The sequence below is a fragment of the Strix aluco genome, chromosome 5 (genome assembly GCF_031877795.1).
Source record: "Strix aluco isolate bStrAlu1 chromosome 5, bStrAlu1.hap1, whole genome shotgun sequence".
Taxonomy (NCBI): Eukaryota; Metazoa; Chordata; class Aves; order Strigiformes; family Strigidae; genus Strix; species Strix aluco.
The window spans coordinates 63,469,879-63,483,250 of NC_133935.1; the positions used below are offsets into that span (position 1 = coordinate 63,469,879).

Sequence of the window (13,372 nt, forward strand, 5' to 3'; positions counted from 1 at the left end):
AGTTACAAAACCAATTCCAAGTCCAAAGCAGGTTAAAAGGAAAAATACTTCTAATTTCCCTATAGGTTACACATGCAAACAGTAAACTTTTAATGTGGCTATATCATTTTCAAATCGATTATATAAACTCAAAATGCTCAGAAAGCTATAAAATCCTTTTCTGCTGTGCATAATAACAAAGATTTTCTTTACCTGTTCTCAGAATCAGATCCCTGTATTACTCATGAGAAATGTTCTGCCACACTAGCAAGTTTAAATAAGAAAATTTTTCAATGAAAAACAAGCAAAGTCTTACATACCAACTGTGATGTCAACGTCAGAATCTCTAGTGAGATATTCAAGTACAGGGCCAGAAACATAGCCAGATCCGAGCAATAAAACCCTCTTCTTATTACCCATCTTCAGTGACTGAGCATATTCCCTAGGAGGTGTTACAGGCAAAATTAAAAATCACACAGAAGAACAAAACTGTAAGATGCTAAAGCTAACAGAATAAGCATGTTTTAGTAATTCTACAAACCAAGAGCTCTATTCAGACAGAGTCGAGATCCTGGCTATCTAACCCAAGACTGACTAGTACTGCTTCCATTCTTATGCTGTGTAACTTCTAGTTTCTTTCCTCCAATACAAACATGATCAAATCCATCAACATCTCCACTGCTTTTCCAATTGCTACTGGCTGTTCAACAAATTTTTCCTCAGTTGTCACTGTACTTTTCCCAATAGCCAAATTACTGTAACCTGATCACTTGAGGACGACCAAGTTGTCTCTGTCACGTTGGGCTGTCAGAAAGGGATTCCAGGCTCTGCCTAGCTCCCTTTACATCACGAGTAACTGTTAAAGTATCCAAAACCATGTTGGTGAAAGCATATTTTAGTTAAATTATACTAGGTTCATATTAGTCCATCATAGGAACATGATAGTCAATAAAAGTCAAATAAAAGTTAATGCCCAATTAAGAAATCTTGTTTGCAGACAAGAACTCAGATTTGAAAAATCATCACAGACTGTTTCAACCAACCTTCTACTACTCTCGAAAATAAATTTAAGAAGTAGCTCTCCTGTTGACTTTCAATATAAAATGTATTCACAACAGATTTTGCATTTCTTTTTGCCAACCAGAATAACATAGTTCAGCAGTTGCTTAAATATGTTCTCATAAATGTATAAATTTTAGTAGGAAAACACATTTTGGTTATTTTTCCTTTTAGCTTAAATTTGCATTAGGTTGTAAAATATGGATTGTAAAACTGTTTGTCTAAAGTGTCATCACTATGCAGATAAAAAGTATTTAGCAAATAAAAAAAATTTTCTTAAAGCACTTTGTTGTTGAAGAAAAGGAAGCTGTTCATCGCCCTGTTGTTTAACCTAATTCATGGAGACTGAGGTTTGGCTTTTCTATCCCATATCCTGAAAACAAATTTCAGTAAATAGGTAGGACCTTCAAGGATACAGACTTACGGGAAACTTCGTAAGTGTATAAGCAAGTTCCTCAATTTCCCCTTTATCTACGGAGAGTTTACACAGGCATATACTTCATTGTGGATTATGCCACCGAAAGAATACTGACCTCTAGCTGACAAGCTCATGTCCACTTTGCTTAAAGCTGTTGTCCTTAGGAGAGGACTAAACATATGTCTACTAAATAACATTTGGTTCAGACCTTTTGGAGGCTCGATGCAACATCCATAAATCAATTTTCAGTTGTGTTTTTTCAGTTCAAAAACCACCAAAATAATGAAGGATGGTGCTGCAGCCTGCCAGAACAATAACTAATAGCGTGACAAGAGTGGTATTGCATGACCTAAAGCATGGCATAAAGTACCCGACCACATATGGGGGAACAAGGCCTCAAACAATAGTGTTGAAAGACCACCCTGAGTGAAGAGAGTTAAATCAATACCAAATATGTCTATATCATCTGTCTGAAGCACATTCCAGCCTACTGTGTCTGAATATTTGTAAATCTTAAATTACTGTCCAAAATTCCAGATGTTTCATACTCCCTTCCTGCACTTTCAGGCTTAATTATTTTTTTTTATAAGTCATACTTTTCAATTCATTAAATCTGAATGGGATGTACCAACATATCACCTCTCTAATCTATCTAAATTATTACTACAGATTACTGTACATTTTCACTTTTTCTTAAAAAAGTTAAATCATTATTTAATCCATCCACAGAAAACCTCCTAAGCCCATCATACCCTTTCATATGACAAACCCAACGACCTTCCTCCTCCTCCTATCAATTCTAATAGAACATCCTCTTCCACAGCTACATCCTCATGGACAAGGGAGGAGAAAGAATTCTTCTCTACCCTTTACTTACAGGGAACAGCGGTGGTACGCAGGAGCTTGGAGCAATAGTGTTAACAAAAGGGAGACTTCCTATATGAAGCTGGATTTTGCAATCAAACTTCTTATCATATATATTAAAAACTTCTCCAGTGTCTAGAATGAGGTCATACTTGGGTCAAACGCAGCATGTCTGCCCTAGGACAGGCACAAACATAAGCTTCCAAATGACCCATCAAGAGTGGGAACAGAATCTATACAGTCCCAGAAAAGAACATTCCAGATTATGCTTATTCTCTACATACAAGTTTAAATAATACAGTTATGTCAATCTATGAATAAATAACAGTAATACTTAGAGGTCCATATTGTTAATGAGATATGCTATTGCAGCTGTGAATGAGGAACTGGGAGCAGGTATTAAGCAAGTAAAGGTGAAAGGATGGAGATAAATTCAGTAAATCAAAACTGCTCCTGCATTCTAATGGCACCCAAGACAGTTCAGCTTATACAGTCTGGCAACCCTATGTCTGTTCATGGACTTCCAAAAGGTATAAACGTCTAAATAGAGCCCTCAGAAACTAAACTAGACACATAATACTTTGTTAGAGTAATAACACAAGCCACACAATTCCTACAGGCTCTAAACAAGAGCCTATCTCTAGCTAAACCATCACACCTTAAGCAGTAAAATCCCTGCTTTCATTTGCATTATCTCTACAGTTTGCAAAGTAAAGGAGGGTATTGTTAGCAGGTCTTGCTTTTCTGACAGCTAAGTGAGCAACACCAATGAAAAACTGAACATCACATGCAACACACAGGTCCACAGAAATATCAAAAATCTACCAGAAAAACCCCTTGGGAATGAAGTCTCTGGATTCTCAGGACAGTTAACACAAGACCATGCAAGTGATTATGGAGAAAGCAAAAAAACCCACCATAGCATCATGCTGTGTGAGGAATAAGAAAATTTGTTATTGAAACAGCTTCTTGAGGTGGTCTACCAAACAGCACACAACAAAAATCACTGTGAGCAGAAGTCTCTGAGAGGCAAACAGCATATTGCTTTGGGTGGAAAATGCACCTATAGTTCATCATGAACAAGTTCATAACCAGAACTCACGCAGTTCCCAAAGGGTTTTGGAGAAGTTTGGCATGCAAAAGTCAACACACTATGCTTTTAGTGCATAGCGCGTGCAGTGCTTGTGGTCAGACCAATTTCAACTTTTATATGATACACAGTGCAGCTGGGATTGAGGACGAACATGAAGCCAGAGGTACCCACTTATTGTCAAATTAACGTTTTTCATAGGTAAACTATAGGTGTTTGTAAATAATAGGGAGCAAGGAGAAGGGAAGGGATACCCAGGTTATTTATACTTTTGTTAGCTTAATCCACTCAATGCTACTTCTTTCATGTTACCACTGGCTGATAACTACTGACACAGGGTGTGGATGAAGTGGTAGCTAAAGCTGTAGCTACAGCAATATAATGAAAATCTGAGTCTCACAGAGGCTCCTAAATACATCCAGTCACAGAACAATGCTATACAACACAGCACTTGAGCCATACTAGAGGAAACTGGATTCAAGGTATATTAGAGAGCCTTCTCCTTTCAGCCATTCCTTTCAAAGGACTGTATGATATATTCATTTTAAAAGGGCAAGGAGTAACAATACTACTGGTACATGGCTGTTTTCTGCCTCTGGTAAAGCAGTCTTCATAATGTATGAAAGAAAAATGACCGTATTCTCAACTTCAATATAAATTACTAACAACACATGTTAATGATTTAGGCAATGTGCATGAAGAAAGAAGGAAATCATCAAGCTAGGAGACATTTAGACACAGTGCAATGTAACAGTATTCCACCAAAACACAAGGAAATAAATGCAAAAGGGGAGACAGAATGCAGACAAGTTTTTTTTAAAAACCTGAACCAAATAAACTTTAAGAAGCTATACATTACCTGCTCTCCCTCAATTTCTGGATATATTCATACTTAGCTGTCAGTGAGCCATTGGACGCAATCACTGCCTATAAATACATGAAACAAATCTTGAGCATTTTTTGCACCTGTATGTTTTAAAGCAGAGGAAGACAACCAAAGTGCCAAATTGCAAAACTTACATCTCGAACAACAGATGAGTAATTCTGGCTTTCAAGAGGTTCTGAGCCTTCTGACAACAGCTGTGGAGATAAGTTATTTCAAATCAGGTCATTTTATTTCCCATAATTTTTTTTTCAGAGTAAAACATCAAGATTTTAAGCAACATTTAAATTCATGCAACAATACCAACATCTTGTATATCCAAAATTCTCTTGGCCCTGATCAGTGTCATTTGCCCTTTATGCAAATTCAAACAGCAGTATGATTGTGAGTGATTGTTGAGTGTCCCAAGAAAATCTGATTTAGACCTCTACTGCAGGGTCAAGAAGCAATGAACTACCTGCCAGAGCCTGTTTCCTGCCTACAGAAAGTGTTCTTGACAAATCCCCAAGACATCCAGGTCACTAATGTCTCATTCACTGTTGCATTTTGAAAGTATTGCCTCAAGACTTAGAAAACTTTTTATTTTTTTGATGTACAAAGTCAGTTATGTTCTACAGCAGATTCCTTCTGAATGTATACAGGAGACCAGAAAAGCAACAAACAAGCAGAGCAAAGTTTGAGTCTTCCACCTTCTTGTTGGGACACATAAGACCTTACCATCTCTTCAATATATGGGAAAAGCATATCGCCAAAGTACTCTGTTGCTTCTATAGGAAGCTGTGCTGGCAGATTGTCGATGGTACACATCAGAATCCCAGAGCCTTCAACACTGAAAGAGAGAACACAGCTCTTCTAAACTACTTCTCCTTGGTACCTGAAAGGTACCACCTTTCGTGTTTTAAACGCATGATTTTGCAATATAAGGTTCCACTGTACAAATTACAGAGGAAAGCAATAAAAATTAAAGGCTCTCCCACCTGTCATGAATAATATGCTGGTCAGCATCATACATACAAAATGGACTGTCAATTGTTGTACACTCCGTCATAAATTCTATCGATCCCCCAGTGTCTGCTGAAATGTCACATATTGCCAGAAATCTAAAGCAATTAAACAAAGAAGATGAAGTAACAGAGCATTATCCAAATTACTAAAAAACATAGGTATAGAAGATCACAAGTGAATGGGAAATAAAAGAAATGTGAGAAGATCTATCAGTCTTGTAGTTACATTCATCTTAACCAATTTAGAAGTCAGCACAACACAAACAATGGCATCCAGAAACATAATGGAAATCCAGCCCTACTGTAGTCGTAAGATTTCCATTCATATCAACAAGATCCATATTTCATGCGTAACTTCTCAAAGACCAGAATCCACTCATCCATCATTTTTTCTCTGTACTCTGTGTGCTGCCAACACCTCCCATTCATTATCCATCTACCAATTCTCCTGAGCTGTCACTGGGCAGTCCTGCACTAGAATAACTTCACCATCATAAAGGGAAACATAAAGAAGTGGCTGTCTCCTTTCAGTTCACGGATAGCTGGCACAGGTGGAGCACTCATTAGCCTAACTCACTACCTCTGGCTCCACTCAAATTCTTTATTTGTCATGTGAGAGAAAGATGTCAAGAGTGGGCAGAAAAGAGACAAAGACGTGCTTCCTCACCATATCCTCCCCAAATTCATCCCCAGGCTGTCTCCCAGAGAACTATTACACAGGGCTGTTAGAGAAAGGGTGGCTCCCACTCACACTGAAAGGAGACTAACCCTGGATTTGCATCCCACACTCCATCCTTAAAGCTATTCAGGGTTGTGAAGGATTTCCGCTACCTGCTGGAACAGTTATTGAACTTGTACAAGCCAAATGACAGGGTAGGAAGAACTTAATCAACAAACTCTGCTCAGTCATAGAAACTTCTAGCAATAATGGTGCAGTAGGTACATTTCCCAGATGTCACACTGTTTGTATTGATTCTGCACAAGGATCAATGGCAGAACTACCTTTGCAGAAAGACAGCCGATACCTGTCAGTCATTTGTACTGTAATGTTTTCAAAAACTCCAAACTGTGAAAACAAGACTGCAAAGCACAGAAAAACAAAAGCAGAATCAATGGGGCATTGTGCAACAGCAAGGGGAACAACATAGGAAACAGAACATTTGGTAGATACTGTGGTGAAACTGCCCAACATTATGACTTAATCATGGTGCTGCAGAATTGTTACAAGTGAATTGAGGTGTCTTACTTGTGTGGTAACTCAGGACAGCCCTCTGTTGCACCAGCAGCAGATCTAACTGGCACCAGCAGGTTCTGAGCATCCTGTCGACTTAATAAGCGAGGAGTATGTTGTTCCCAGTATATGCCATTAATTAAACAAGTTGTGTAGGGTGCAATCTGCAAAGAAAGTTACAGATGCCTGATGTTCTCATCTATTACTTTAAGAAGTTGAAAGCACCTGGTCTAGTGTTTCAAATGAATGCTCTCTCAACCAATGGATATGCAAAGGTGTAGTAACTACCAACCCAGGGAAAACCTTTCATAAAAGAACAGAAGAGATGCTCACATCAGTGTTAAAGCGAGAAGTGTAAAGTTCTGGATGTTTATCATAGTCTACTGGATCATAAAGTCCATCACGTTTCCTTACAAGATGATGGTGACGACTTAACACTGTCCCATAGACTTTTCTGAGGTCTGAGGTTAAAAAAAAATAAAATAAAATAAAATTAGCTGTTATACTTGGACAAAAAGGGTTCAGTGTTTTCAATCACTTTATTGTCACAGCATACCTCCAGATCTGGAAACTTCCTTTAACTCATGTGGTTCCACAAACTCACATGGGAGGGCATTGAACATTTCTTGAGCACCCTGTAAACCATGAAGTAGGATTCAGAATGAGCAGAGAATATAAAGGTAGTGTAACACTGCTCATTTGGTGTGTGAAAACAAATATAAAAATGCCACACACAACTTGACAGTACTGCTAGAGAACATCTTCAGAGATGTACAAAGTGTTTCACACATACCCCCACTTATCCAAAACAAAGTCGCCTGGGCTCTATGTACGAGGAATTTACATCATTTCCCATTACTGCAGTATGCCTGACACATTACCCAATGCCTCATTTATATTTCTAATGGCAGAGCTGGGAGGCCTCAACTCAGCCACAACAGATGGTTTTGCTGCCATTCTGAGGAGCAGTTTCTCTTCAGGGAAGGCCCCTGAAGCCACTCCTCACCAACCAGCCTGTTCTAAAGGCAAAGAACTTCAAGATGACTTTCCCAATGAGCTGTGATCATAGAACAAAGGCCTTTGAGACATGCCATCCTTTTGTCCAGAAAGCACACATTTACATATGCAGTGATTCACTTTATAGCTGGATTTCACTTTATAGCTAGTTAACTGATCTTTCTTGGTAAAAACAGGGGTAAGTCTTTTTCCTGTGTTATAGAAAATAGCTCCAAAGTCCAGCACTTGTAAGCCAAGTCAATGCTATAAAAACAGATATAAAAACTCAGCATGTATTAGAAAAAATAATTCTTTAACCCTTACTTTAATGGGGTGATTCAACATATCTTGGGAGCCCAGAGTCAACAGAGAGGAGAGAGGGAGACAAAAATCATGCAGGTGGAAAAGGAGAGAGGAGCAGTAAGACTTAACCCATTTTTCATGATAAGAAGTTAGCATGATCAGCCTTGTCAGGCATTATCTCATCTTAAAGGCATTAGTTTAAGGTAGTTAAACTTTCTTACTGGCAAAGGAAAACCTGAAGGCCAAAGCAAACAAAATGAACCCATCAACCCATTTAACCTGATATGTATCAAATGCCAACAAGTTCTATTAAAAATAATATAGCACTTCGTCTTGAGACAGAATTCTTACCTTAGAAACATTACCAGTGCCTGTGAACACAAATGTTAAGGGCCCAACAGACTTCGGCATCAATCCCAGCGAAATTTCATACCCAGCATCCCGTACTGCCTGCACAGCCTGACTGCTATTCCTGTAGTTATGTGCCATCCCAATGTGCTGAAATCAAAGACAAAGAACCAACAAGATATTTTCCATATTCAAATACAGATAATTAGCAGATGCTCGATTGTTATTTTGCTGAAGAAAAATACATACACGTGTACTCTTACCATGAAGGGAGTGTGATGTCCCAGGGCTAAAAATCGTAATCCCAATCCATGTAGAATGTTGATCATTCCTATTGTTAAAAAAAAGAAAAATCAGACCATCAGTGTTAATTATGAATATGCACGGTTAGAAACTGCAGAGACTGACTGAAGTCTAAAATCATCCTGGATATTTTTGCCCATGTTTTAATGTTAACATTTTACTTCTAAAGAAAGTCTACATAAAACCAGAAAAGCAGAAATTCAGTAGCAGATCATGACCTTAAACCTGCTCTTGGCCCACATTATGCAGTTCAGCACTGTTTAATACATGGATATCCTTTCATGAGATGCATCCACATCACCAGATTCCAAAGAAGGAGATAATAAAGAGAGTCTCCTGAAGAAACAGAGTTGAAGTTCAATAGAAAAGAATGAGAACCATGCCTCACAAAAATCAGTGTAAATGGATAACAGTGACAAACAGATGTTCAAACTCACAGGACTGACAGCAGCCGTTTTGTTCAAAAGCCTATTCAGTTGATCTCTTGATATTTAGTCTGATTTGGATTAGTTGAATAGACAAATGGGATTTCAGGACGACATAAAATAGTAGATTTGCCAGGAATCCACAAGACTATCTGACATGTAGTCTCATCAAAAGTAGGGAGCACAAAACAGAATGGAAAAAAGCTCTTAAAAGCAAGAGTTAAAAATGCAGTTAAAAACGCATTGCAAGCCTCAACTTTCAGGAAACGTAGACAACCAGAATTATTACAAGAAGTTACTTGTTGCAAGCCTGCCTTTACTTTATGCACTATACCTGCTACACCAGCCCACTTTCCAAAGGCCACAACTCGCATTCCTTTATGATCAACCATTTTTTCATAGTCAAACAGTCGAATTTCCTGAAAATACATAGCAAACTGAGTATTAAAATTTTCAGTGAATGCAGTCAGTGGCACGTTGCTCTCCTAGGAACTACCTTTTCATATGCCTTTGTCATCCTTCATGATAGAGGCTGATGGGCATGTATTAGAAAGGCAAATAACTCATAACAAGTATAAAAAAACCCACCTAGATGTTGCATTAAATTCTTGTTTTAAAGAATCTCTGCACTGCCGGTGCAGTCTTGGCACAGAGCTCCCAATGAGCCACTCCAGCTGCTGCAGAGCCACTCACATTCCCTGCCAAGGGGCTGCTCATTTCTCAGTAAACTGGCTGCCTCCCTCTGTAACAACCAATACACACTCTAGCTTAATAACTTTCCAGCAATCCTTCGTGCTCACACAGCATGAATCTCTCCTGAGCATACCATGCTTGCAACTCATCTGCCTTATGCACATAAACCAAGTAGCACTGCAAGCACGAGATCCTCTGAGCAAGAAATACTGAGCTCCAGGAAAGGATACTGCAAACAATCCTCATTATCTATCTACAAATATGCATGCTGAAAGTAACCATACTAGGCAGCAAGCTTTCGATCACACTTCAGCATTAAGTTCAGTTTCCACCCTATGCTAACAGCCAATTGTCTTCACTGTGACACAATTTACCTGTCTTAGAATCTCATCCAAAAGGGGCATGTTTGCCTCTTGGGCTTTAATAGTGTGAGAGAAGAAGGCATAGTTCTTTTTAGGGATTAATTTGTCCTCTGGAGGTCTCTTCACACCTATTATCAGAGAAGCCTCGGAAATATCTTCTTGAATAATGCCACCTGCTTTGACGTAATCCTATAAAAAACAAAAATCAAAGTGAATTCTTCTGGTTTTTCTCTATTCAGATCTCAGCACATATGCAACTAGAACAGAGGACAAATAGATAATTCTACAAAGCAGAAACAAGCTACTGCATGTGATACATTCATAAACCTCTTTATGAAAAGGGGTATCAAATATCAAACTGAATTTCCATGCTAATATCCTATTATACAAGGCCAAAACATAATTATGTGTTAGCAAAATCCTTCATCTTAAATTCACAGATGACAAAAATGATATTTTACTACATTTAAAGTATCTTATAGTATTGCAACAATGAACAGTCATTTGTAACGTCTTGAAATACTTGGAAATAACTGTAGAGAAATCTGACAAATTAATCCAAAGACTGATGACATGTGATTTTATAAAATTGTATATGACTAAGTCCAAGCTGAAGAGCAACTTCTAAAAGAATGTTTTTCCGTATCAAAATTGATTTCTGTTTTGCCTTATCTCAAAAACATATTAAAATTTCAGCTTTCAATATCGTAGTTGTGTACCTAATGTGATCTGTGCTTTGGTGAAAACCAGCACCGTGCCTTAATTAAAAGGTGGTATGTGCAAGTGATCACTAATTCCCTAATTATATTTCAATTTTTATCTGTTGGCTCAGATACCTTACAGCAGAGTATTACTGCTGCTACAAGAAGTGTAAAAGCTCTCAGCCCTCAAGCTCACAGAATTAAAGAAAAAAACCCCTCTCTCCTCATTTTACATGAGGAATGGGATTGAAGTAGGAATGGGATTCATCAGACTCATCCTCTCTTTTTTTTAAAATATGCTTAAAGTGTTGTCTGCATACAAACAGAAGACAAAACCACCAATGTTAAAAGAATTCCTAAGTTTCTACTTCAAGACCACTCAGAACTTCTTCAGAGACAGATGAAAGGGCAAGAAATCAATAAAAACAACTCCAAAAACCCACGAGTGTGCCAATACTACATTAAAAGGCTAAACAAACTACTCCTTTTTCTCTCGATGAGGACACAATGACTTCCCATTTAACAACAAAATTAGTAATATGTTTTCTCTTGTATAGCCTTTGAATATTATTTTTCCTGTACTATGGTTAATAACTGAACTACAGCTTTGCTTATCCCAAAATGGGACCTTACCTTTTCATGGATGGCTCTCCGGTTAGATGGCTGCACCAAGACCTTGTATCCCATCTGTGTCAATTCCTTAACATGCTTTGGTGCTAGAGGTGCTCTTCTTTCCCACGCATTAACATCTTCTCTCCTGATTGCCAGCACAGACTTACGATGGTGCCAACACCTAGCGTGATGGAATGCACACCTACCATTTGTGTGACTAAAGGCTCGGAGCATGGTAAAGCCTGATGGCAGCAAAGACAAAGTAGTAAAATAATACATTTATATATATGCTTCAAACATTGTTTGCGCAAAAGTTCTGGTCTCCTTTTACATCTGCTGTAAAACACAAACCAGATACTTTATACTCTAGTTACACCCTATTTCTGGGAGACATGAATTTACTTTCAGCGTACTTTGTTGCATCTCAGTTTGGTGCGGTTGTTACAGAAACTAATTGTTTCCACTAATGTAAAGGAAGGCTTTTAAAGTGTTTAACATACCAAGTTTTTAGTTACACCGCTTAAAAAGAATGCTGGAAACTTAAAAATGCTCTTCAGCATGCTAAGAGGATCCTCAGAGAGCATATCAGTACCTCAAAAACAGAGGAAGTCTTGTCACACAGTCACTATTACTGCACACTAAAATATAACGATGAGAGCAGTTCATACCAATGCACTGTACCTCAAACCCAAGCCTGCAGTGAAGCAAACTTCCCTCACACAGAGGAGTTCTACAAGAAGAAAAATGCCGCTTTCAAGAGGGAGTGAGCTGCCTTGCATTGCCAGCATGTGAGGGGAAATCAAAGCAGTAAGCAAACACTCCCTTGTGACCTCTGGCAGGCCAGGAGTTACCCTCCCTGTGTATGCTCAGGCTTAGCCACAGAGACACTGATATCCTGTATCAGTGTAAAAGTGAAAGTAACTTTAGAATTCAAAGCCTGCAGAACTGGCGAACCCTCTCTGGCCTCCTCAGCACGGCTGACCCAGGGAGCCGAACTGCGCCAGTTCTTCATCACCCAGGCTGTGGGAAATGCTCCACACAACTTTTGAGTTTCACTGGGACCGAAACAGTGCTGAGCAATACAGCAAAGGCAACAAAAATAACCAAAAAAATTGCATTTGATTACCGCACACAATTTGAATGTGATCCTATTTCTAGAGTGAGTTTAATACACTTATAGGAGCAACTTGTGCCTCCACGTACTACTCGAGACCCAGCTGAACTAACGCACCCAGCGCTGCCAGTGCGTTTCGCCCCCCTGAATCTGCAGCTGTGGGTCTCACAGGGCCCCTCCAGCCTCCTGCGAGGAGGGGCGACGCGCGGAAGGAAAATAAAAACCGTCAAGAGAGGCAGGGAGAGGCAGGGAGGAGAGGCAGGGAGGAGAGGCAGGGAGAGGCGGGCAGGCAGGGGCGGGCAGGCAGGGGCAGAAGCGCACTGAGCGGGCGGCACCGGCCGCAGGAGACCGGGGCCGAGCGGCCGCCCTGCCGGCAGCGCTGCCCGCGCGGAGGGCACCAGGCCGCGCTCGCTACCGCGGGGAGCGCCGGGGGCCGCTGGGTGCGCAGCGGAGCTGCGGGCAGCGCCGTACCTACCTCCGGGCGAGCGGGGCAGCGGGGCAGGCGCGGCGGGTCGGCCCGGCTCTCTCCTGCGGCCGACGGCCAGGCTCCGCCGACGCCCAGGGCGGCAGCCAACCGCGAGCCGCCCTCCAGCTACACCCTTCGCTGCCCGCCAATGGGGAAGGGCTCTGGTCGTGACGTCACGGCGGACGCCGTCGCGCCCCCTCACCGCCCCAGGTTCCTGGAAGGCCCGGCCCGATCCCCCCTACCCCCCCGGCGCCTGAGGGGCGCCCGGCGGCGGCCCGGGCAGGCGGGAGCGGGCGGCGCCGCGGCCTGCGGAGCCCCCTGCGCCGCAGGGAGCCCCGCGGGCCCCACGCGAAGCCGTGCAGGCTCTCCGCCACGGCACAGCGGTGCCCGCAACGCCCCGCACCGGGGCCTCTCCCCCGCCGTGCCCGGGGCGAGCGAGCAGAGGCCGCACCTGACCCGTCACAGCCCTGCCCTCCCCAGGGTCTCCTGCTCAGACATTTTCCTGGTACACATCGGCTCAA

The 13,372-nt window shown here is 41.1% G+C and overlaps 1 protein-coding gene across 6 annotated transcripts in view; it reads right to left on the bottom strand.

Annotated features, from left to right (window-relative positions):
- The window catches only part of AASS (aminoadipate-semialdehyde synthase), a 31,555-nt gene extending 18,594 nt beyond the window's left edge, over window positions 1-12,961 (bottom strand). For 3 of the 6 annotated variants that reach the window (XR_012623641.1, XM_074827597.1, XM_074827596.1), the window contains exons 1-14: window positions 12,861-12,941; window positions 11,293-11,513; window positions 9,971-10,147; window positions 9,238-9,322; window positions 8,439-8,506; window positions 8,179-8,325; window positions 7,085-7,163; window positions 6,862-6,989; window positions 6,544-6,692; window positions 5,271-5,393; window positions 5,011-5,122; window positions 4,431-4,490; window positions 4,270-4,337; window positions 300-421 (exon numbers count right to left, since the gene is read on the bottom strand). Coding sequence is in view for 5 of the 6 variants with exons in the window: in XM_074827597.1 (XP_074683698.1) it covers window positions 300-421; window positions 4,270-4,337; window positions 4,431-4,490; window positions 5,011-5,122; window positions 5,271-5,393; window positions 6,544-6,692; window positions 6,862-6,989; window positions 7,085-7,163; window positions 8,179-8,325; window positions 8,439-8,506; window positions 9,238-9,322; window positions 9,971-10,147; window positions 11,293-11,505 (1,531 nt within the window). In the remaining variant the exon portion in view is untranslated. Of the gene's footprint in view, window positions 1-299; window positions 422-4,269; window positions 4,338-4,430; window positions 4,491-5,010; window positions 5,123-5,270; window positions 5,394-6,543; window positions 6,693-6,861; window positions 6,990-7,084; window positions 7,164-8,178; window positions 8,326-8,438; window positions 8,507-9,237; window positions 9,323-9,491; window positions 9,646-9,970; window positions 10,148-11,292; window positions 11,514-12,860 lie in introns of those variants that run through there. The other 3 variants (XM_074827601.1, XM_074827598.1, XM_074827599.1) reach the window with 3 other exon arrangements.
- Window positions 12,962-13,372: the final 411 nt, after the last annotated feature.